Below are 25,665 nucleotides of genomic sequence, written 5' to 3' on the forward strand. Positions count from 1 at the left end.
CTACCCATGTGTAACCACGCCCTGGCCGCGGCCAGAGCACATCGTTCCGCGTCATTACCTCGTGTTGACCACGTGTGCGGCACGCGGTTTAACACGTGCTCAAACTTTTGAGCAGCTCAAAAGTTTTGCGCGCGGCCAACCGCGTGTGAATTTCCGACCGCGAGTAAAGCACTGCTGTATCTCGTCTATATTGCGGTCTCAAAACGTCCAACAGCGCCCAACAGTGTCTGCTTCACGGCCAGAAATTTCTGGCCGTGGTTCAGCCTCGATACGCTCGTGAAAGGCTGTGTTCCCGCGCTCTGAAGAATTGAGCAGCGCAAAACTTTTTCGCGCTGCTACCTGCGCGCGAATTTCCGACTGCGTGTTAAGCACTGCTGTATCTCGTCTGTATGGCGATCTCAAAGCGTCCAATAGCGTCCGCCTCACAGGCAGAAATTTCTGGCCGTGATTCAGCCGCAAATGTCTGTGTGACCGGCCCCTAAATCTTAGGTATGTTAGGCCCATCACCATTCTTCTTTTCTGTAGTGGTATTATTAACATAGATCAGCGCGAATGATATGAGTCAGGTACGATGGGAGGGCAAAAAGGTGCTAGTTCGAACCCAAAAATCTAGGAAAAGAGAAAAACGTATTTCAAGAAAGACTGTTAGCATTTTTTGCCGGTCATCTTATCCTCCCAGGTGTGTGCTCTGCAGAGTAAAAATGAATAAAATCAAGCGTTTTGTCCGCCCATCAAGTCAATATTATTAAGACTGTGAAATGAAATGCGTTTTTACTTTCGGTGTTACTTTTTATACAAGTCCATAAAGTATGTGATCAATATTGAGGAATAGTTTTCATCTTAATAACACAATAACACATTTAAATTATAAGTATTATTGGTTCAAATGTTAAGTATACCATATTTTTCTGATGTAAGGCCCACCTAAAAACCCCAAATTGGCCAGAAAGAGCGTGCCTTATATTATGGAAAATATGGTGGTGGAAAAGCTAAAGATGCGTACTGCATATAAAATGGTGACTATGAGAAACATTGTGGTCTTCGAGTGCCCTCTGGTGGTTAAATATTGTTTGTTCTAAAGCGAGGAAAAAAAAGAGGGCAAGACGCCAGCTTTCATATGCTTTTTTTTTGTTAAATCACAATTACTTGAATAAAGATTTTTGTTTATGATAATGTTTGTACATATGATGTACTTTTGTTTGAATTGTTGTTAGCATGTCTTGGATTTTGTCCTTTTAGTTTTACGATGACTGTATATGGGCAGTAGTTGAGGCCATCGTCCGGACTAACAGACACTAAAAAAAGGTTTGATTACTCGGGACATCGTTCGCTAGCTGTAGGGGGTACCTCAGAGGTAGGACAGTAGTGTAACCATTAATAATTTCATTTATTGTTATTGGTGAAACCAGATGTGATGATGTTAATTTATGTTCGCTGCAGCAAGACTTTTGACTAGGGCAAGAAAATGTGACCATATAACTCTAATATTAGCCAACTTGCACTGGCTCCTGGTCTGCTTAAGATGTGACTTTAAAGTTCTCTTACACAAACAAGTTTTCATGGACTTCTTTTCTCTCTGATTTGATTTTCCCCTAACTTCCTGCACGGGCCTGTGCTGGAAAAATGCTGGTCTAGAAATCTGCAGGCTCAAGAGCGTTCTCCATTCGGGCCTCGGTGCTGTGGAACACTCTGCCTTCATAGATAAGACCCGCAACCTTTTAAATCTGACACACTTCTATTCTATAGTACACGATTGATGCCAACATCATACCTTTCTCTTCCTGTCCCTTCCTGCCTGGATGGTGGCAAAATGACAGAGAGGGACTAATCGGGATGAGTCAGCAGACCAGCACCTGGACCTGAAACATGTCATCATCTGCATTGACTAGCCGGGAAGCTGCGTAGGGGGATTTCCACTTGTGAGGCCCCTTCACAAGGTTTCTTATTTTCCTAATGCTGACGTATTTGAATTTTTTTCCTTGCCTGCATGAAGGTTTCAGATCAGGGGATGGTGTAATTGAGCCTGTGCAGTCTTTTAAGACATTTTGTGATTTAGAGCTATACAAATAAATGTGACTTGACTATGAAATTGATTAATTTAAAGGAATTTATTTTTGATGCAACCCTAGCTCTTACTGTAGTTTTAAGTCCATCTTAAATATGAAAAATATATAACATCTTATAATCCGTTGACCTTATAGTACGGAAAATCCGTTAGATGAATATCAGCTTCAGAAAAGCTTGCACTTGTAATTTCATTTTAATAGATTTTTTTTTTTACACTAAGTGCAAACTAGTCTTACTTTTGGGAATCGCTCATTATCTTAACATCCCGGACCCACATTCCTGTGCAGGTTTCTTTTCTTTTCTCCTTAAGCAGACCTTTCTCCTGCTGCCACCTGCCTCATTTATCAGAGTTTTTTCGTGGTCGGCGGAAGCTGGACGTGTTCTGGTTGAGTGCGTAGATGCGCCTGGAAAACTCCTGAAATCCAGCCACATCGAGCTCGCCCAGAACCTGCTCGTCGCATTCTACAGCGACTGCTCGGTCCACGGGGATGCTGCCGCAGTCTCCCATCCTGGTCTGCTCAGCCATTTCTGAGCTTACCTGGAGTCTTGGGCCCAGGTTGGTGGCCTCTGTCCCTGTAATCTCCTTGGCCTGCTCCACTGAGCAGCACGGCCTGGGACTTGGACTTAAAATAGTGCCTGGTACCACCAAGGCACAATTAATGACATCCAGACCTAAGGGGTTATCAGGCTTTTGCTCTGCAGTATGACCTCGGAGGACTTCAGGTTTTCTATCAATCTCCTCCTGGGAAACTTTACTGCTGTCTGGCAACATCTTTATTCCTTTCTCTCCAGGTTCCGTGGCCATTGTGGCACCCAGTGAGAAAGACAAAAGTTTTGGCGGAGATGATTGCATTTGATTTGTTTGATATTTGTCGGCCTCTGAGCTCCCCCTCTTGCTTAGTCTGTGGTCGGCTTCTGAGGCGGCGGGCACAGCGAGGTGAGACTTGGTCAGGATGGAGCTGGAAACGTGATGACTGTCACTATGGAGAAAAGAAACACTAAAGTCAACAATTTTTTGAGTATATTTTCTGTTTGTAATCAGAAGGACGGCTGCACTCCACTAAGGTTGGTACTATTCTAATAGGCGACTAGTCACCAACCCACTAGCGTCAAACTCATTTTAGCACGGGGGCACATAATAGAAGAAAAACTCTCACCGGGACAAGATTTGTAGATTAAAGTGAAAGAAAGAAAGGTATAGGGAAGAAAGAGAGGGACAGAGTAAGAGAGAGAGATAAAGGAAAGTAGAAAGAGAGATATGAATAATGAGAGAAAAAAGAAAGTGAGCGATAGAAAGTGAGAAAGAGAGACAAAAAAAGCAAGAGAGAGATGAGAAAAAGGGGTAGAGAAATCCGGGTTTGTACACCCTTTTCAGCACTTTAAGACCAAATTTACCAGTATATTCATAGGAAGAAATCCAACACAGATCAAAATAATGTTTTTTTTGTCGTTGACTTTGATGACGAAAATAAACTAGAAGAGCTTTCTTCAATCTTCGCAACATTTCTAAAATTCGTCCTATGCTGTCTCCGTCAGATGCGGAGATTATAATTAACGCGTTTGTTACTTCCCGTCTCGATTACGGTAATGCACTACTCTCCGGTATCCCGAAGTCTAAAATCAAGAACCTTCAGCTGATACAAAATGCTGCAGCGAGGCTTTTATCTAAGACAAGAAAGTTTGATCACATTACCCCGATTTTAGCTAACCTGCATTGGCTCCCTGTTAGCTTAAGATGTGATTTTAAGGTTCTGTTGGTATTATACAAAATCATGCATTGACTAGCTCCCTCACATCTTTCAGATTTAATTTCTCCTTCACTTGCAAGGTTCCGGTCCGGAGCCTTCGCTCTGAAAACGCTGGTCTACTAGTGATCCCAAGAGCCAAGAAGAGATCTGCAGGTTCAAGAGCGTTCTCCATCCGGGCCCCGGTGCTGTGGAATGCTCTTCCCCCTGAGATTCGATCTATGACTTCAGTGGAAATGTTTAAATCTAAGCTTAAAACACACTTCTACTCTACAGCATATGAATAATCTATATTTTATGTTGATAATATGTATACTATTTGCCCTCATGTAGGTTTTAGATGAGGGGATGGTGTCATAATAGTCTGTAATAATAGTTTGCAACAGTCTTTGATCTGTGCAGCCCTTTGAGACTCTTTGTAATCATAAACATGATTTGACTGTTCCTATCTGATCTACAATCCTTTTGTGTCAATAGGCTGATATAAACTGACATGAATACGGCAGTTCTGCTTCAACAATGCATGCGTAGCTTGGCTACGTCACACTGTTTACAAACACGGAAAGGGCTCTATAGGTGTTGGGTAGTAATTGAGTTCAATACAGAAGAGAAATAAAGTAAGTGCTGGACTAATTTTAATGATATGTATTGCTCCAAACCAGTGTACATTCAATCTTTTAATCTTATAGACTGCTGATCTTTTGCTTTTTGTTTTACTTATTCTAATTTATATCTGTTGCGTGTTTTTCTCAGGATTTGTGTCTAAATTGATTAAAATAGAATTGCAAATAGTTATTTTGTTCGAATTACGGGTACATAATTTATTTATAGCAATGAAGAGTTAATGTTTTTGCATTTTATAGTTTTGCATCTTCAGAGATTTTGCGTTGTTCTCTGACTTTAAATCTGTTTAGTGAGAAAAATGCTAAAATTGTTTTGTATTTAACAATTTTTTTCGTAGATAGGTGAATATTTCAATTCATATTTGATGTATTTTCAGGGATACCCTGCAAAACTTAAGCAATTACTAAATAATTTGGTAATAATGTTTTATTATTATTGATACTACATAATTTAAAAAAAAAAAAAATCTAAAGAGCCACTTAGGAGCCCAAGAGCCTCTTCCCATTGAGCCGAACCAAAAGAAATGGCTTTCTAAATCGAGTTGTCCGCTTGGGTGTGATCAGTAGAAGGTGGTGGCGCTTCACATCACTCACCATAATGACTAAGAGCAGGTGTGTCGGCGTCATTTTCACACACTTTACATTTATACCGTGGCCTATATAGTCAGAAGAAAAAAAGGCAATGGCAACCATTTCAAACACTTCACCCAAAAATTCAAGCATTTTCCTGACCTTGAAAACACAACATTAAAATTCAAGCATTTTTCAAAGATTTCACGCAAACCTGTGAAGGAGAAAGGAGGAGGAAAAGGAGGAGAGAGAAAGAAAGAGAAAGAGAAAGAGGGAAAGGGAAAGAGAAAGAGAGAAAGAGAAAGAAAAAGAGAGAAAGAGAGAGGAGAAAAGGAGAGAGAGAGAGAATAAAAGAAAACAAGAGTGCAGTTCATTAGCAGCATTAAGTGAGTAAAACAATAAATAAAACAAATATGATGTGCATTTTGTCAAGTACATTCAACTGTTAAGTCTAAAACAAAATAACTTAACGAGTCTTAATAATTTTAAATGAAACGGTTTTAATGTTTTGACAACTAACGTTTGTTTCTTCAGACAGCATGCATTTCAGTTTGAATACGTTTGTGAGTCACAGACAGGCATAAAGCTCAAGCTCTTTTGTATAGCCCAATATACATGGATCAAATAATAATAATAATAATAATAATAATTTCCTTGTATTGTCATTCTGTGTAACAATGTACACAGAACGAAATGTCGATTGCACCTGACCCGTTGTAGCGAGCCGATGCAGCCGCAGCCAACAGAGGGCGCCGCCGACCACTTTTTAAGTCTTAGGAATGACTCGGCCGGGGCGCGAACCCGAACCTCCCAGTCTCAAAGCGGGCGCCTTACCATCTAGGCTACTGAGCTGGTACAATGCATATTGACTTTACTAATACTTAAATCTTACAAAAGGGATTGTGCACTTTTTTCATGACCAAATTCAAGCACTTATCAAGCACCTTCAAGGCCAATTTTTCCAGTGCCTTCAAATGAAGAACTCCAGCGCCAATCAGAGAAAAGGTTTTTCATTGGCTTTGATGAAGAAAAGTCGCTATCTTGCTGCTAGCACATACTTTGTGCCATTTTAAACCATTCCTACCTAGGATCTCCGATCTTTTTTGTGTCAATGAGCTGCTATAAAATGACATGAATTCTGCCATTCGGCTTTAAAAATGCTCACGCATCTTTTCTACGTCACACTTGTTCACAAACGCGGAAAGGGTTCTATAAGTGTTGGATAATAAGGGAGTTCAATAGGGAAGATAAAAAAAAAAGATAGAAAGTACTATCAGCACTAAGCAGAAAATAAGCCAAATTTGGACTCATTTTAATGATAATGAATACTCCGAAGCAGAGTGCATTCAAACTTTCAATTTTCGAGACTGCTGATATTTTGCTTTTTGTTTTACTTATTTTAATTTATATTTATTACTTGTTTTTCAGAGGATTTGTGCAGATTTTGTTGTTGTTGCATTTGGTCATTTATTTATATGACTGAAGAGTTAATATTTGTATTTGCATTTTATTGTTTTGCATTTTTAGGGATTTTTGTTGTTCGACTTTAAATCTAAATTCGACTTTATATCTGTTTAGTGTATAATGGGCGAATTGGATTTCTTAATGACAATTTTCTTAATTTTCCACTCTTTATTCAAATTTTGAAGTTTTAGATAGAAAAACAGCTTACAAAACAATAGAATATTCAACAAAAAAATCCAAGTGTTTGTCAATTAACTTCACAATAAACAAAAATGCATACAAATATATGCTATACAACTGCAAATATGTAAGATCCTTTTTTTCTACCACCTTGTCCAAAGATCATATTATATTTGGACTTACACAAAACAACAAAGAAATAGCAATGCATTTAATTTTTTTTTATGTGGCAAATTATTTTATCTCCAAAAATATGATGATACCAACCCAACTTTTCAAAATGTTGTCAATTAATTGTCTTTAATCAGGACATCATAGGCGCTGCCGCGAGCGGCAGCCTTTCCAGCAGCTCCGTATTATTTCGCACTTTTTGTGATTTATTGTTTTAAGTGTCTGCTGCCATCTTCGGTGTTTTTCGTCCCGTTTGACAACTACACTTTGGATTACTTTCTATCCTATCGTTATGGGTTTTAACGCACAAAAATGCGTTTATTTGAGGAATAAAATCCTTGCCCTGAAGAATTCTCGTGCCGGCGTGATGAGAAAGCCCTATCGTGGATGCAGACCCGAAGCTAAGGCTAAGCGGCGTTATAAGTCTTCGGTACCGTCCGTAATCATGGTAAATGTGAACTCTCTACCAAATAAGACCGACAAACTGGCTGTGCTGGTGAAAGACATCAAAGCGTACAGGGAGTGCAGTTTGCTGTGTTTTACGGAAACGTGGCTCACGTCTAGCATCTCGGACGCTAACGTGGAGCTATCCGGAGCCACCGGCTTCAGCGCTGTTAGGGACAGAGACACAAAAGCCTCCGGGAAGCGGAGAGGAGGTGGACTCGCTATCTACGTGAACACGAGGTGGTGCAACCCTGGGCACAAAGATTCCCATCTGCTGCAGGGGTGTCGAACTTTTGGACTAGCGTGTGACGTCATCCACTCCGCTGTTGCTAACTACAACACAGCATCCGAGGCTATCCTGTTAATAAACAACAAAAGGATACTGATGGAAGTGTGAATTTCCCTACAGGGATGAATAAAGTATCTATCTATCTATCTTAATTGAATCTAATATAATACACATTCCCAATATAAAAATGATTTATAATATGATTAAGAATCTGCCCTTTGTGTACAATTAAACATGCCACCATTATTCTTCTTATTATTTTACATATATATATTTTCAGATTTTTTTCCCTCTATTTCTGCAGCACTTTCTGTTCCCTTGAAAATTGTTAACTTTGTTTTATGTTACAGTCAAACAACACAAACATTCATGCCAATTTTGTCTGTAATGATGCATTGTTCGATAAAAAAAAATATAACTTTTCTATAAAAACAGTCTTGGCGTTCACTGCTGGACAAAAGTGGAAGTACAACAGAAATGTGTGGACTCTATTTTGCAATGATTTAACAAACTTTGTGTCTCATAAATCACGTGATACAATGAATTGATGATCTAGTTAGTTGCCAAAACCTTTAATAATAAATTGTAATAGATTTTATCGATTGGTTGTTGCAGCCCTAATTTCAAACAGGCCTCTTCGTAATTTCACCATTTTCATGCAACACAAACAAACATAAACAACAACGTCAATCTCTAGCACAAACCCCTTAATTTCAACTTTGATGAGGACACCTCAAATGATGCCTTTTAGAGCGCAGGGCTAAACTTCAAATTAATTTCCGGCTGCAACGTAAAGCTTAAAATCCAAAACAGCAAAGTTGGCATATTATGAGATGTCATTTTCACCCTTGATAAATTGTGGAAGTCAGGGTTTTTCATTACCATTGGACAAGCAAGCCATGCTCAAGAAAGTTCTTCAGGTTGGGTAATGTTTGCTGTAGGTCTGGGGTAGTCAGCCCATGTTGATATCTTAGCTGCAGAAAAAAAAAATCAGCAACAATTTTCTGGCATCAATTATCACCCACAGAGGACTTTAAATATTCTTTTACCCACTTCTTCTCATAACAGCAGACTGTTACTTTTGCGGATACACAATGGACATCTTTAGCTATTTAACCTTTATTGACTAAGAATCGTACAGGCCGCTTGGAATTTCTATTGTTATGTTGCCCACCAAAGAGCCAGAAATCTGGTTGAGTGATTACTTTTGGCCTTTTTTTTCCCAGAACAACCCAAACTTTTAATATCTGGCAATATATACCACAACTATGCGTTAAAACAATGTAATAACAGTTTAAAATAGAAAATCAAAAAACTGATTTTTCAGGATTATAATTAAGTAGAGCCTGTAACTGAATATTAACACATTGTAAGACAACATAAACTGGAAATATGGACCATAATAAATACATAAAAACGTTTTGTAATCTTGCTCTCTCAATTGTCCATATATTGTCAACTATTTTCTACCATGAAAATACGGGCCTGTGTTGTAGATGGTGAAGTCCTGGAGACAGACCAACATTATTCATGACCCATCAACAGGATTGGGGAGTAACGGATTACATGTAACAGCGTTACGGTAAAAGGATACAAAATAAAAGTAACTGTAATCCGTTACAGTACAGGCAAAAACAAAGTATTCAGATTACATTTACATTCCGTGAGCATGGGGGTTACTAAACAGGATTACAATTTGTACGAGGTTGCGCCGTCTTTGCTCCTTTTATTAATTTAATTACTGTTTTTATTAATGTATTAGTTTGTACTGCTGTTACTTGTATGTTTTTGGCTTTTCGTCGTCATTATTTTATTATTATCATTTGCCGTCCATGCTTTCACGTAATGACGACTGTAGCAACGATCGCTTCTCTGCTGGCAGTGCTAGTCAGTCAGCCTAGCAGAAGAACAAGCATGGAGAAAAACGCATTTACAGGGTGGAAAAAAGGGAAAGAACATCATTGTGCAGTGCAAATCGTGCCTGCCAAAAGTTCACATCCTGTCAGCGTCAAAGGACTCCATGTCGAAATTAAAAAAACACCTTCAGGTAAGATAGCTAATATTCATGTCGTGTCAGCAGACCGAACATTCACTGGGTATAACAATAGTATGTAAATGAAATGAAATTAAATGAAATGATCTGCATTTATATAGCGCTTTTCAAGTCAATGACTTCCCAAAGCGCTTTACATTGTGCTTCACATTTCCCAATAGCGGCCGTGATCTGTGCAGCCATGTAAGGCTGCTAACCTGCTTATTGGGGGTATTGGGGTTTCAGTGTCTTACCCAAGGACACTTCGGCATGTAACACGGACAAGCCGGGATTCGAACTGGGATCCCTTAATCCTAAAACGATCGCTCTACCTCCTGAGCTACTGCCGCCCCAATGTAAGGCCTTTAATATCCTAGTTGAGTAATTTTATAAGTAATTTTAATTTCTTTATATCTCAGTATAAAATTGAATTGGTAGTAGTAGGTGAGAAAGTCTTAAATGAGCCTAAACTGACTGATTAACACGGTTGTAGTTTGATTTGTCAATTATTGCTTATAAGTGTTCGGACTGACCCAAAAATGATTTTAAACTAAATGCATTAAATACTTGCAAAATATGTTGGTCTGAGTAAATACTTGTGATTTTTCTCAGAACGGATTTATAGCATTTTGGATAAGAGCTCCTCAATTACATTTTTACATTAGTGCTACTTTACACACTATTTTGTTATAAAGTGGATATGGAGCTCAGCATAATAATTCATGATAGTACATTTATTCCATCAGTTTCTCTCTCTTTTCAGAGGAAGCATCCAGGCCTTCTTCTGAAGAGCACATTTCGTCAATGTTCCCTCTAAGCTGCTTGTGTGCGCAATTGCGCACTGCCCAGAGCTTTTCCGCGCACGAGAAAATCTAGCCAGCTCACAAAAATCAGGGCTCGAAATTGCTAATTAAGAAGCGAATTAAGTAAAGTTACAGTGCATGAAGGTAAAAATACAAGGGTTCCCCTGACGTTGTGTTCTAAATGCAGTATTTGGAAGTCAAGGTCGAAGTAGAACGAAGTTGAGTAAAGTCAGTAGAGTTTTTCGAGAACCGGCTTCTTCAGCTCGGCTCACTAAAAAGAACCGCCTATTTCAGGTCCCAAACGGCTCTTCAGGTTGTTTTGGCTTCTTTAATCCCTACATGACCAAATATTATCTAAAATTATGCACAAAATGACTTAAAGGAACGGGGGGGGATAAAAAAATAAATTAAAAAAATACCAAAATGAAAAAGTAGTGAAGAGCTGGGAAAAAAAGAAACACAAGGAGGAGAAAAAAAGAGCAGGGAAAATTCAGAAAAAAAGACAGAAAAAGAGAAAAAGAAACAAATGAAAGGAAAAAGGAAATAGAGAACAAAAAACAAAAAATCAAGAAAAAAGTAACAGCTGGGAAAAATAAACACAATAAGATTTTATTTAAAAACAAATTTAAAAAAAAAACGGATAGAAAAAAAAACGGAAAAAGTTTGTGTTGCATTTAAATAATTTCCAATTCTATCAAGTCAATCTTGTTGCTAACATTGAACTTCCACAAAAAAAGGTAATAAAATACAGTTCTGCATCTTGCAACCGACTAAATAAGGACCCCAAAATGTTAGTATTATGCGACAAAAGATACCAGGAAAAAAAAATGGAAAACTTGTGAAAGAATTGTAAAAACAAATGACGTTTGTAGGCCGTACAACCTTTGCAATAGTACATAAGTCAATTCATTTAAAAGTGAGAAATAACTTTGCATTGCCGGAAACTCAGCAAAATGTAACTTGATGTCAAGTTTTGGACATGTTTGATAATGGATAGTTGCCACACTTGGGATTGCTGTTGCTCACTGTTGTTTCAAGCGTTGCTCACCGACTTTGTGTGAATGCTCAGACCCGTGGAAAATTAGAGGGAACATTGCATTTAGTCCATTTGATACTGGAGAATATGACCTGGCAGGCAGTTCTACCACAGCAGCTACTCAACCCCTCTTGAAAAAAGCAAGGATCACGTCAGGGTTCAATGTGTCACAGGAACCTGTAACAAGTTGGGATTTGATTTCGTGGTCCAGGATGTGCAGTTTAAACCTTAAAGTAATCCAAAAGTAATTAGTTTCATTACTTTTTAAAAGTAATTTAAAAATTACACTACAATTACATTTTAAACAAGGTAACTTGTAACTAACGGATTACATTTTTAAGGTAACTTAACCAACACTGCCCATCACTACCCTAATTCATTGCCCTTTTGACAATCCAAAACTAATAAAGTAATGTAAAGGATTCAAGTGTTTTTATTGGTTACAGATTACAAAAAATGCCTTGCAAAATGCATTACATATTGGCCCCTGTGTAATTTCTTGCCTGCGATTTGGCCGTTGCCACACATGGATGCCTGTGACAAATCTTTGTGGGAAGTTTCTGCCACATGTGTTTGAGAACTTTGATTGAACTTAATTGATTTTTTTGTACAGTGGCTTGCAAAACAATTTGGCCCCCTTGAACTTTGTGATTTTTTTTTGCCAGACTTCAAACATCATGATATAAAACTGTAATTTCTTGTAAAACATCAACAATAAGTGGAACACACTTTATTGGATATTTTAAACTTATTTTAACAAATAAAAAAAGAAAAACTGGGTGTGCAAAATTATTCAGCCCTTTTACTTTCAGTGCAGCAAACTCTGTCCAGAAGTTCAGTGAGGATCTCTGAATGTTTCAATGTTTACCTGAATGACTAACAATGATAAATGGAATCAACCTGTGTGTAATAAAGTCTTTATATAAATGCACCTGCACTGTGATGGTCTCAGAGGTCTGTTTAAAGCGCAGAGAGCATCATGAAGAACGAGGAACACAACAGGCAGGTCTGAGATACTATTGTGGAGAAGTTTAAAGCTGGATTTGGATACAAAAAGATTTCCCAAGCTTTACACATCCCAAGGAGCACTGTGCAAGCAATAATATTGAAATGGAAGGAGTATTAGACCACTGCAAATCTACCAAGATCGGGCTGTCCCCCTAAACTTTCAGCTTATACAAGGATAAAACTGATCAGAGATGCAGCCAAGAGGCCCATGATCACTCTGGAAGAACTGCAGAGGTCTACAGCTGAGGTGGGAGAATCTGTCCATAGGACAACAGTCAGTCGTATACTGCACAAATCTGGCCTTTATGGAAGAATGGCAAGAAGGAAGCCATTTCTTAAAGATATCCGTAAAAAGTGTCGTTTAAAGTTTGCCACAAGCCACCTGGGAGACACACCAAACATGTGGAAGAAGATGCTCTGGTCAGATGAGACCAAAATCGAACTTTTTGGCAACAATGCGAGACGTTATGTTTAGCGTAAAAGCAGCACAGCTCATTACCCTCAACACACCATCCCCAGGTCAAACATGGTGGTGGCAGCATCATGGTTTGGGCCTGCTTTTCTTCAGCAGGGACAGGGAATATGGTTAAAATTGATGGGAAGATGGATGGAGCCAAATACAGGACCATCCTGGAAGAAAACCTGATGGAGTCTGCAAAAGGCTTGAAACTGGGACGGAGATTTGCTTTCCAACAAGACAATAATCCAAAACATAAAGCAAAAGCTACAATGGAATGGTTCACCAAAAACATGTCAAGGTCCAGACCTCAATACGATTGAGAATCTGTGGAAATAACTGAAAACTGCTGTTCTAAAACGCTTTTCATCCAACCTCACTGAGCTCTAACTGTTTTGCAAGGAGGAATGGGCAAAAATATCAGTTTCTCGATGAGCAAATCTGATAGATATACCCCAAGCAACTTGCAGCTGTAATTGCAGCAAACGGTGGCGCTACAAAGTATTAACTCAATGGGGCTGAATAATGTTGCACACCCACTTTTTAGATTTTATTTGTTAAAAAAAGTTTAAAATATCCAATAAAGAGTGTTCCACTTCATGATTGTGTCACACTCATTGTTATTGTTTTACTTATTTTTTTTACTTATTGTTGATGCTGTTAGGAATTTATACATTCAGATGTACCGTTTACCAAATTGTTCGAATTAGTTATATGACTCCATTAACCAAACACAAACTTCATTCTCCTAACAATGCATGCTCGTTTCTTACTGGGAAAAGATGGAAAAGAATTGCTGACATTTTCACACGGGGGCAGATTTATTTATTAAGGAAAAGTTAAAGTATTTAACTAAGTGTATTCCATCAAATTAGCCGAATTAGTCTTTGTCGAGCCTCTCTATTGATTGTCCCTCTCGATCTTCTGAAGTTCTTCTGCCCACGTCTTTTCACAAGCTGGCGTGCCGGCTCCTCCCATGGGCGTGCCGACTCCTCCTATGGGCGCGCCAGATGCCAGCTTCACCACCTGATGCAATGTCTAAAAAACTCATATCAGCAGAGCTTATCAGAACAACTTCTCCAAACTGGTCCTTCCTTCCTGCGTCACAGAGGCTCCTCCTGCGTCCACCCTTGTCCCAGTTCCTGCTGTTTTCTGTAAACATCTTTCTCCACTAGGTTACATTGACCTCGCCCCAGAGCTCAGCCAGTGAATATCTTTTGCATTTAAATATAATTTGTATTTGATATAAAATATAAAATCCTTCAATGCTTCACAAGAAATTACAGTTTTATATCTTGATATTTGAAGTCTGAAATGTGGCCAAAGGTCACAAAGTTCAAGGGGGCCAGATAGTTTCGCGAGCCACTGTATTTCGCCACAAAGGGTTGTAGCAGTTTAAATGATGCTTGTAATTCAGGGGCATTAAGAGACATGTGAGGCAAAAGATGACACTGGCTAATCTGTGACGGGCCAAAAAATATACACTGCTTCAAAAGAATCACTAGTCAACAGCATTACTGAGCAGTATAAGAGCATCATGTATTACATCTTGAATAAATATAGTCCTTTGTACGCTCACATACACAGGTTCAGATGTCTGTGTACTACCTACCTACTTGGTCATATCCCCCAAGAGGGGTGACCGACAGCAAGAGAGACACATACAATGACAAACAAAATAAAAAAAATAGGGAAAAAATAGCAAAAAACACACACAAACATTTTTGGACCATGGCCAACCCAAATGCCCAAACACCCAGTCAAGTTAGGCACCTCGGCACCCAAGTTGGTCATGCTTTCGTCCCTCCATATGGAACAGGAGACAAGAAAGCGGCCATGTCACTCGGGTCAGGGTGACACAACACACTCTTTAGTTCAACAACAGGGCCCGTCAGCTTTCAATGGTTTACCCCTGCCGCATCATACAGGTGCCCTGCCTATCCCTTAAAACACGTCCAAACATCCCACTATCCTTTTACAACACCTCTCCACTCATTCCTTTCACCAACACGAGCTCTAGTTTCCAATAGATTTAGACCTCTTTCCTGCAGTGCACTCATAACACCATCCATCAACGTCAATTGAGACCTTCCTCTTGGTTTCCTTTCATTTACTTCTGCTCTGTAGATTCTCTTCAACATTCACTCCTCATCCATCCTCTCCATGTGTCCAAACCAACCAAGTCCTCTCTTATCCACACGCTTGCTAAGTTCCACTACAACTCCAGTTCTGTCTCTCACAATTTCATTTCTCAATCTATCCAACTTTGTCACTCCTAACATACTCCTTAAACACTTCATCTCAAAAACATTTAATTTCCTTCTCAAATCTGTGTTCGGGCTCGAAGTCTCTGCACCATACAACACAGTCGGCACAATCACACTCTCATACAGTCCCCTCTTAACATCCATACTCATACCTTTGTTGCAAATCACTCTCCTCAGAGCACCCAAAACCTTGCTTCCTTGATTCTCTCTGTGCAATACCTCGCACTCCATTCCACCAACTGCAGCCACATCACAACCCAAGTACCTGAAGTTTTCAACTTCTTCCAGCATCTGTCCGTGCAACCTTATTTCTAACGCATGCCCACCCCATCAAGAGAACACTTCATCACCTTACTCTTCCTGACCTCTACACATAACGCCAATCAAATACTCTTCCAAACTCTATTACCAACCTTCTCAATGTTTCCTCAGAATCAGCCACAAGCGTTGTGTCATCTGCAAGCAACAACTGACTTACCTGCCACACCGTACCACTGTTATCGATCATCTCTACACCTCTGCCAAATACTCTTGCATTCACCTCTTTCACCACGCCATCCATGTACACATGAAACACCCATGGGACATCACACACCTCTGTCTCACACCAGTCAACACAGGAACCCATTCACTTGTCTCACTCCCTACTCTTACACATGCTCTGCTGTTTACATAAAAACTCTTCAATGCTTCCAACAACTTTCCACCCACTCCATACATTACCATCACTTGCCACAACGCCTCTCTATCAACTCTGTCATACGCCTTTTCCAAGTCCATGAAAGCCAAATAAACATCCTTACCTTTTGCAAAATATTTCTCACACACCTGTCGTACTGCAAACACCTGATCCACAAATCCTCTTTAGTTCCTGAAACCACTCTGCTCCTCCATCACCACCTCATCCGTTCTTCCTCTCACTCTCTTTAATCAAGACTCTTCCAAACACCTTTACAGTTATACAATGGCACAGCACATGCACTACAATAAACAGGAACCACACCACTTAAAAAGCTTACATTCAAAAAGTGTCCTAACCAGTCAATCATAGCATGCAACCTTCAAGCATTCAGCAGTACAACCATCCAACCCAGGTGCCTTCCCCCCTTTAATTTCTTTCACTGCCTCTTGCAACTCCCATGTTTCCACAGGCTTTACATTTAAATCACCCAGCACGGGCATTCTCTCCATACCACCGATCGCCTCAACGCTCACTATTCTCCCATCCTCCACATTCAACAACTCCTCAAAATACTATGCCCATCTCATCCTGACTGCACTACTGCTAACCAGCAATCTACCATCCTTATCTTTCACTTTCTCTTCCTTTCCAGACCCGCTCTTTCTTACTCTTTTCACTTCTTTCCTGAACCCTTTTCTCCTTTCCTCAATGTTCACTCCTATCTTTCGACAACATTCATCATTTGCTTTCCTTTTCGCCACTTCCGTTAGCGCCTTTACCAACCTTTTCATCACTTTATATCTTTCATACGCATCACCACTCTTATCTCACAGCCACTCCTCAAAGGCATGTCTCTTCTCTGTCGCAGCCTCTGAGACCTCATTATTCCACCATTCACTTTCTTTCCCAATACCTCGACCAACTTCTCATTCCACACACTTATTTCGCACCCCTCAACACTGCCTCTTCAAACCACTTCCATTCCCACACTCTCCACTTCTCTTCTACTAATATTGTGGAATAAAAAGTAGAAAACATTTGGAAGGTGCGTGACTGACAGGACTTTGGTCCGGGGCGTCTCCAACTATTTGCTTAAGTAATAAAAGTTTTTGTCTGGGTCAGGGCAACTCGAATCGAGCGCCCGACTAGAGAAAAACAACAAGTCATTGCTGACTGAACACAGTATAAATGCCACTGTCGCCCGGACAACTTTGGAACACGACTGAATGTTTGGATGAAATAAACAACGTGTTCCCCTCTCATTTCGACTCTCTGCTCACTTGTGTATGTTTTGGGGCGGGGCCGATATAAGTCTTGCTCCGAAACTAATCAGTTCATCCTCTTCCCTTATCCTCTCTTTAAACTCTCTTTCCTTTTCTGCCCAATTCAACTCTGACTTTTTCACCTCTTCTTATAGCTAGCCATCCACGATCCATCTATTCTCAGTTTTCCTTCCACATAAAAATGATCAAACATACCACTCATTAGACCCCTGTAAACATGCACATCCAACAATCTACTTCAAATTATTTTCCTAACCACTACATAATCCATCAGTTCTGTGTCCACCATCTCACCACCATCTAATCTGACAAGAGTATACCGGAAATTCCGGACTATAAGCCGCTCCTTTTTTCCCAAATGTTCAACCCGGCGGCTTATTCAGTGATGAGGCCAATTTATGTATTTTTTCTAACAGCCGCCAGCGGCGCTCGAGTACAAAAGGTAAGATTTAGACCGGTGGGATATATGCGAGTGTGTTGCTAGCGTGTTTTTGAATAAAGGAGCGTAGGACAACGTCTATATGACATTGTCTCTTTCCCATACTGGGGAAGACGACTCTAATGACGTCAGTTATAAAGAGGAAGATGAGCACGGTTTACCGTGATTTTTACAAATACCGTATTTTTCTTTAACAGACCCGTTTCCTTGTGTTGCGAGCGTGTTCCTAGTAGCGTTTTGCTACCCTTCACAGACACGGTTTGGGATGAAAGTTAGAATATTATTATTAAAGCTTTGAAAACTCTCGGTGTACCGTCTTTCTTTGTAAATATGTGTAACCAAGTATAATATGTATTTGCAATTGTATATTTTTGTAATGTATTTATTTTAGAGACTTATTCTGATACGTTTTCCACGGACGAATCAATAAGAAGGGGCGAATACAACGGGGGCTGATGGGAAGTGGAGTAAAGGTGAGACGTGTTTATGGGCGCAGCAGACAATAGTGGATATATACTTTTTCCACCCTTACCTTTGGAAATATACATTTTTTTCCCTTGGGTTATTTTCAACGGGACCCGGACTCTGCAGGTCTTAAGTCCGGTATCATTTTACGTTCAATTTGCCGGCTGTTGTTTTTAGACTGTGTACTTCATATTCAGTTACAATTGCGGGACTCAAAGTCGGGTTTAGGTTAATTTCGTGATTGTGTTACATGTTTTGATGTGGGCGCATGCAGGTGCGGCTTGTGTAAGTACAAAAGCGGTTATCCTCTTAAAATGTGGTGCGCTCTATAGTCCGGAATTTACGGTACTTATTCTCGTCCCTTTTTAAACAATGTATTTGCAATCACCAACTTTTTTCCACACATAAATCAATCCATTTCTTCCCACTCTCATTTCTTCCTGGTAATCCTAATGTACCAACCACATTTTAAACTGTTCCATCACCCAATCTAGCATTCAGGTCACCTAATCTTACCACTTTCCACCCTTCTTTCGCACTTGCCACACATTCGGACAAATCCTTCCAGAACTCCTTTCTCTCCTCAGCATTTCTTTCTGAACCAGGTCCATGTGCACTTATAAACATTCATATTTCTACACCCCACTTTAACCTCACCCACATCAATCTGGAAGATATCCCTTTCCACTACACCAGCGCTTCCTTTGCTTTTCTCACTCACAAGCACAGCCACTCCAGAATTTCTACCATACATACATCTATCTATCTACCTCCAAGCTGCAATTCACCCTTTCCCTTAATCTTTGTTTCACTCAAAGCTAACACATGTACCCTTCCTTTATGTTATCATCCTTACAATCTCCTCTTTCTTGCACTCAGTTGCTTTACTTCCACATCCTCTCACATTTAGTGACCCTATAGCTAGGGTTTGCAAGACTTTTCGGTCTCCCGCCCCCCTTTCTTTGCCTTGCCGTCTCTTCGGCAGTAGAGAGAAAAGAGAGGGTCCCCAGTCCCTTTGCTCCCTCCACTTTAGTCGCCGCTTACAACACGCAGCGGACCACTGTGGGAGAATTCTCACACCTCCCATAGGGAGAGGGCCCCTCACCACAGAAGAGAACTACTAATTTCATTCGTAGTACTTTTATCATCGTAAAATGTGGTGGGTGAACCATCAAATAAATATTCTCATATTTTCAACAATTTCCTTTGGCGGGCTGCAGTAAAAAACTTGACCGGCCCCATAAGACTCTGGTCGTAATTTGCCCACAAGTGATTTAGTAGACGGTACATTTTCCTTTTGATTTTTAAAGAGACAGTGCCCAGTATTTAGTGCCCACAAGTGGTACTCAACAGTAAAAAAAACATTGATTTAAATGGCAGGTAAATACAAAATACAAGAACTATCGAACCAATTTGAATTTTTATAAGAAATCATAGGTAGAGAAACATGTACCGTATTTTCACGACTTTAGGGCGCACCTAAAAGCCTTTTTTTCCCAAAAGCTGACCATGCGTGTTAAAATCCAGTGTGCCTTATATATGGATCAGTATTGAGTCGCAAGGTCTCGCAACTAAGGCAGGCAGCCGCTGACTAGATTTTCCCTTGTAGGTGAAGTAGTCCGCGGTGTATGCTGGGATATATATACCAGCGTTTCAATCATTTGAATCGGACACTGTTGGCTAAAGTTATTCATAGGTAAAGGAGGTGGGTCCTTCTTAGCATTTACAGCCTCGCATAGGCTACAGCGGGGCAAAACAAAGTCTTCAATTGGCCGAAAAAGATGAATGTGAATCACATGTTAGGTTGCGCTACGCAATAGAGAAAACATTTTTTACTAGTCCGTATTTGTAAACAGGAATTATGGGGCTAAACAGACCGCTAGCAGCAAGCAACGTCCATTGATGCAGATGCTTCTCGGCGGATTTATTTATGTATTTGTTGGTATTATTGCGTGTTTTGGAGCGTGTAAATATTTTACACGGTTTGATTTTACTACACTCACAGATGTAAGAGGACCATGATTGCGCATTATTATTGAAGCTTTATATTTTCCCAGTTTCTTGTTTCAGACTGATCTTGATGTTTCTGTGATTAGTTTATTTTTAAATTCAATTCAATTCCAAGTGTTTATTATCATATGCAGGGTAAAGAACCACGTTTCCCTGCACAATGAAATTCTTACTTTGCTGTCCACACAGTTGCCAGCGAAAAAGGAAATAGAAACTAAGAAATGGCGGCGCGCATGGATGCTGCGGCTAGTTGCTCTCCAGATAATCTTCTATTTATTACCGTTCTCTTGTCTTTTTTGCTTTCTTTTTTGGACACATTCGTGGCCAAAAATACTTACAGTAGGGACGAACTTATTCGGTTGGGTGGGCGTCTAAATTTCGACTTTTCAGGCACTTTTTACACTGCCTATGATACACCGAACGAGCTTCAAAGAGATCTGGCATCCTTGTGGACAACTATTCCTCCTAATAAACGACGACAACGGCGCCATAAAGACAGAAAACAGAAGCGTGGTTGCCGAGCGGGTAAATGTGTGAAGCGTGCGAAGTCGAAGGAGCAAGAAGGACGCGAGGATGTGACTAATTCCACCATTCATTCCTCGCCGGACAACCGACGCTTTATACTCAACGCTCACGAACGGCGACATCTTGTGACGATCTCTACAATGACTACAAAGACTTCAGCTAAGTCAAATGATTCAGCAAAGCTAAAATTTGGTCTTTTAAATATTAGATCGCTTGCTCCTAAAGCTTTACTTGTTAAAAACATTATTCGAGATTATAAACTTAACTGTATCGGTCTTTGTGAAACTTGGTTACGCCCGGATGAGTATTTAGCGCTAAATTATGCTTCACCCCCAGACTACGTGAGTAGCCATGTAGCACGCACGTTGAAAAAGGGCGGCGGTGTCGCGCTCATTTCTGAAAAAACGCTCAAATTTAATCCTCGTACCTCTAATAATTACATGACGTTTGATGCGGTCCTCTCTATTGTCAATTTATGTAATAACTATCTATCGCGCACCTGGGCCATACATAACTTTCTTAGACGAATTTGCTGAACTTTTGTCTGAACTAGTAACCTATGCAGACAAAATAATAATTATGGGGGACTTTAACATTCATATGAACTCCCCACTCCCCACTTAGTTCACTTACTGTTGCTTTTCGGTCTCTAATTGATGCATTTGGTTTTAATTAACTGATTGATTAAATCAATTTGATTTGCCAACCCATAAAGATGGAAACACGCTAGACTTGGTTCTGACTTGAGGAGTTTTAACCTCAAACATTATGGTGTTACCGTGTACTACCGTTATCTCAGATCATTATTTAGTTACATTTGAGGTGCTAGCTAAATGTAGTGTTAAAAAAGCTGAAGGATTTAGCGGACGCAATATAAGCACTGGCACAGTTTCTGAGCTCTTTGAACTCCTTCCTGGAGCAGTTGCGTCCTTTCCTTCATACAATGGCTCGCTTGACTCACTCATGAATGAGTTCAATACTACCCTGACTAGTGTCCTAGATTCAATAGCGCCCATAAAGCTAAAATCATGTCCTAAAAGACGCACGCCTTAGTTTACTGATGAAACTAGAACCCTTAAACAAGAATGCAGGAAATTGGAAAGAAAATGGCGCGATACCAAGCTTGAGGTTTTCTATCAAACCTGGTGTGACAGCTTGTTAAAGTATAAAGCGGCCCTTGCCTCTGCAAAATCGGCCTACCTTTCGAAGGTGATTGCGTCTCAAAAGAACAATCCCAAAGTCCTTTTTGACACTGTAGCATCGCTTACAAGGCAACAGACTATCGCAGATAGTTTGACGCACTCTGCTCATGACTTAATGGTCTTCTTTACTAAGAAGATTCAATGCATACAGGAAGAAATTGCTAAAGACATTATTAATACCACACATGTTAAAGGGCTGAAATCTAGGGTGGCTGTCCAGGGAAATTGTCCAGTTTTAGTGAACTGTCACTTGATGATCTCAAACAGGTGGTGAATGCGGCCAAACCGACAACTTGCCAGTTCGACCCGCTCCCAGGTTCACTTATTAAAAGTCTTTTTGGCGTCCTTGGACCTTCAGTTCTAAATATTATAAACATATCACTCTCCTTAGGTGTAGTTCCAGCAGCTTTTAAGTCCGCCGTTATTAAACCCACACTGAAACGACCCAACCTTGATCCAGAAATCTTGTGTAATTATAGACCTGTGTCAAACCTACCTTTCCTTTCTAAAGTACTTGAAAAAATAGTGGCACAGCAGCTGAATGATTTCTTATCCGAGAATAACCTTTTTGAATCTATGCAATCAGGATTCAGGGCTAACCACTCTACTGAGACAGCTCTGATCAAGGTAACAAATGATCTCCTACTGGCAATGGATTCTGGCGCCTCATCACTTTTGCTGCTGCTGGATCTTAGTGCTGCTTTTGACACAGTGCACCACAATTTCCTACTAGAACGGTTGGAAAAATGGATTGGTCTCTCAGGAACCGTCCTCTCGTGGTTCAGATCCTACCTCTCAGATAGGACGCACTGTGTTAAATATGGCGAAATGACATCTAAGCCCTTTAATGTTACCTGTGGTGTTCCGCAGGGTTCAGTGCTTGGCCCCCTTCTTTTCAGCATTTACATGCTTCCATTAGGTGATATTATTCGCAAGTACAATATCAACTTCTACTGCTTTCTTGCGTCTTAACTCTGAAAAGACCGAAATATTAGTCATTGGTCCATCTAAATGCCGTGACTTATTCTCAAAAACTGCTGTGAACATTGACAAATGTCACATCACACAGAGTGACTCAGTTAAAAATTTAGGTGTCATGTTTGACCCTGATCTATCCTTGGAAATGCATGTAAAGAAAATTACTAGAACCGCTTTCTTCCATCTTCGTAACATTGCTAGAATCTGTTCAATACTGTCTCAGTCGGATGCGGAAATTATAATTCATGCGTTTGTTACCTCCCGTCTCGATTACTGTAATGCACTACTCTCTGGTCTCCCGAAGTCTAGAATCAAGTCTCTTCAGCTGGTACAAAATGCCGCAGCGAGGCTTTTAACTGGGACAAAAAAGTACGATCACATAACACCGATTTTGGATAACCTGCATTGGCTCCCAGTTAGCCTAGATGTGATTTCAAGGTTCTCTTAGTATTATACAAAATCATACATGGACTTGCTCCCTCTTATCTTTCAGATCTGCTTTCCCCCTATGTCCCGGTCCAAAGCCTACGATCTGAGAGTGCCGGTCTTCTGGTGATCCCAAGAGCAAAGAAGTGTTCTGCTGGTTCGAGAGCGTTTTCCATCTCCAAATCTAAGCTTAAAACTCACTTCTACTCCATAGCATATGAATAACCTACTCTTCTCGTCGGCTGAAAAATAGTCTGTGTAATATAGTGTAATAATCTGTGAAGCCCTTTCAGACTCTTCGTGATTTAGGGCTATACAAATAAAAATGACTTGACTTGACATGAAATGGTTGGCATTTCTTTTATCCCAAGAGTTTAACCTTCCTAATGATATGTGGAATGACGCATTTGAGTGATTGGTGACATAGTACAGACACTGTGTCCGTATGTGTCTGAGACATTTTTGCTTCTTTGCGAGCAGTCGGAATGTTAAGGGGTTAATGAGTTTGACTGAAATCTCTGACTGTTTTGTTGTGTTCCCACTATAGCGCCATATAGTCCGGTGCGCCTTGTATATGCAAAATATAGGGGGAAAAATATCTTGCACCTTATAGTCGTGAAAATACGGTATTTCTTTTACATTGTGGAATCCATTCCTAGTAGTCGCCATGTTTGTGAACGAAAACCAGCGCCACAGTGTTGCAGTATTAGACAACAATTGGTCAAATATTACACACTAGGCCTTAGGTATTTTTTGTAACCATCTTGAAATTAAAAAAAATGTGAGCAGGGGTCTCCAACATGGTTTCAGCGGGCACCAATTAATGCCCTAAGAGCACCTGCATAGCCCGTTGACAGGTTTTGAAAATTGCTCACCAGTGATGGGTCATTGCGATTTTCTAATAAATTTGATTTTCTAAACGGCTTTATGTTTTAGTGGTTGACTGAGACTATACCAGGGGTAGGCAACCTATGACACGCGTGCCAGCAGTGGCATGCGACGAGTTAACCAGTGGCATGCGAGCGCACTGCAAAATAAAAATGTTCTTTTTTTCTATTAAATGTACATTTTTTTAACCTGAAATTTAGACATTTTCAGTTGCGCGCCGTGTTGTTTAGGGGCTTTACGATAGCGCCCTGATCCTCTGCTCCGTGTGTAAGTGTGTGTCTGCACGGTGTCCCGAAGAGGAGAGATCAGTGTTTTAACCAAGCCACAGAAACACAGGCGCGCGGTAAATCAATGAATCATGGCAGCTCCTCCAGCGAAAAAAATCACGGCTTTTCCAACCAGCGTGGACAGAGGACAGGGGCTTTGTGGGAAAAAAAATGACCGTGCTGTTTTGTGCATTATGCCGCGAGAGCGTTGTACCTTGCACATCAAGTGTTAAACGTCATTACGAGATGAAATATGAACGTGAATTCAAGGACAAGTCTGACAAGGCGGAGACATCAAAACGTGTGGCAAACACAGACCACTGAAGCAAACTCACATTGCTCACTGCATAGCAAAGCACAGAAAACCATTTACTGATGGCGAATATATTAAAGCGTGTGTGCGTTTGTGTGTGCATGATGCTGTTCAGCTGTTATTTCTGTTGCACCTACAGTATTTTCAAGTAGTCTTCTGCTTGCTGCTGTTATTTCAAGTTTTGTTATTTTCAGCAATAAGATATCATTGATGAATGCTATGGTAGCTGTCCATATAACTTTTTGTTTGTAGTTCATTGTTGATAAGGAATCGTTTATTCTGGTTGATTCTTGTGGTAAAAAGTTGAAGTAATTAATGTCTCCAGGCTTTTCTAACATTTGTTTAACATTTCAAATGTAATCTGCACTCAATCATCATGAACGTGTGTTGATATTTTACCTGAGCTATGTTCTTGTTGAGCAAGTAGACGCCATATTCAAAATGAAAACGTTCTCCTCTGAGGTACAATGGAAATCTGTAAATGACAAAAGGCGGAAAAAATGTTTCAAGCAAATTATTGTTTGCAACAAAAGCTGAAACGTTTAAACACATACAGTCTTTGAGTACTTTCAAAGCCCTTCCAGCTTTACAATGTAGGTATGAACAACAGGGTTATACACTTTTCATGGCAAAATTTAAGCACTTATAAACCTGACCTTCAAAGCCAATTTTTCAGTTTTTCCAGTAACTTCAAAATAAGAAATCCAACGTTTTTTGTTGACTTTGATGACTAAAATAAAGTCGCCATCTTGCTGCTAGCACATACTTTGTGTATTTTGAGCTGTTCCCATCTATTATCTACGATCTTTTAATGTTAATGGGCTGCTATAATCTGACATGCATTTTGCTTCAACAATCCATGCACAGCTTTAATATGTCTCACTTGTTTACAAACACAGTAAGGGCTCTATAGGTGTTAGGTAATAATTGAGTACAATACGGAAGACCAATTAAGAAAGTACTGCATGTAAAATAGCAGAAAAATGAGTCAGACTTCGTGTCCTTTAATTGATAATGAATGCTCGGAAGATG

The 25,665-nt window shown here is 40.0% G+C and overlaps 1 protein-coding gene across 1 annotated transcript in view; it reads right to left on the reverse strand.

Moving 5' to 3' along the window:
- Positions 1-1,368: 1,368 nt before the first annotated feature.
- Positions 1,369-25,665, reverse strand: part of uvrag (UV radiation resistance associated gene) — a 112,244-nt gene continuing 87,947 nt past the window's right edge. Inside the window, exons 13-15 of the mRNA XM_088321605.1 lie at positions 25,033-25,108; positions 8,436-8,527; positions 1,369-3,047 (exon numbers count right to left, since the gene is read on the reverse strand). Coding sequence (XP_088177731.1) covers positions 2,405-3,047; positions 8,436-8,527; positions 25,033-25,108 — 811 coding nt within the window. The 3' untranslated portion in view covers positions 1,369-2,404. The remainder of the gene's footprint in view (positions 3,048-8,435; positions 8,528-25,032; positions 25,109-25,665) is intronic.

This window comes from Urocampus carinirostris, chromosome 17, assembly GCF_059441175.1.
Source record: "Urocampus carinirostris isolate Australia breed hairy pipefish chromosome 17, RoL_Ucar_1.0, whole genome shotgun sequence".
Taxonomy (NCBI): Eukaryota; Metazoa; Chordata; class Actinopteri; order Syngnathiformes; family Syngnathidae; genus Urocampus; species Urocampus carinirostris.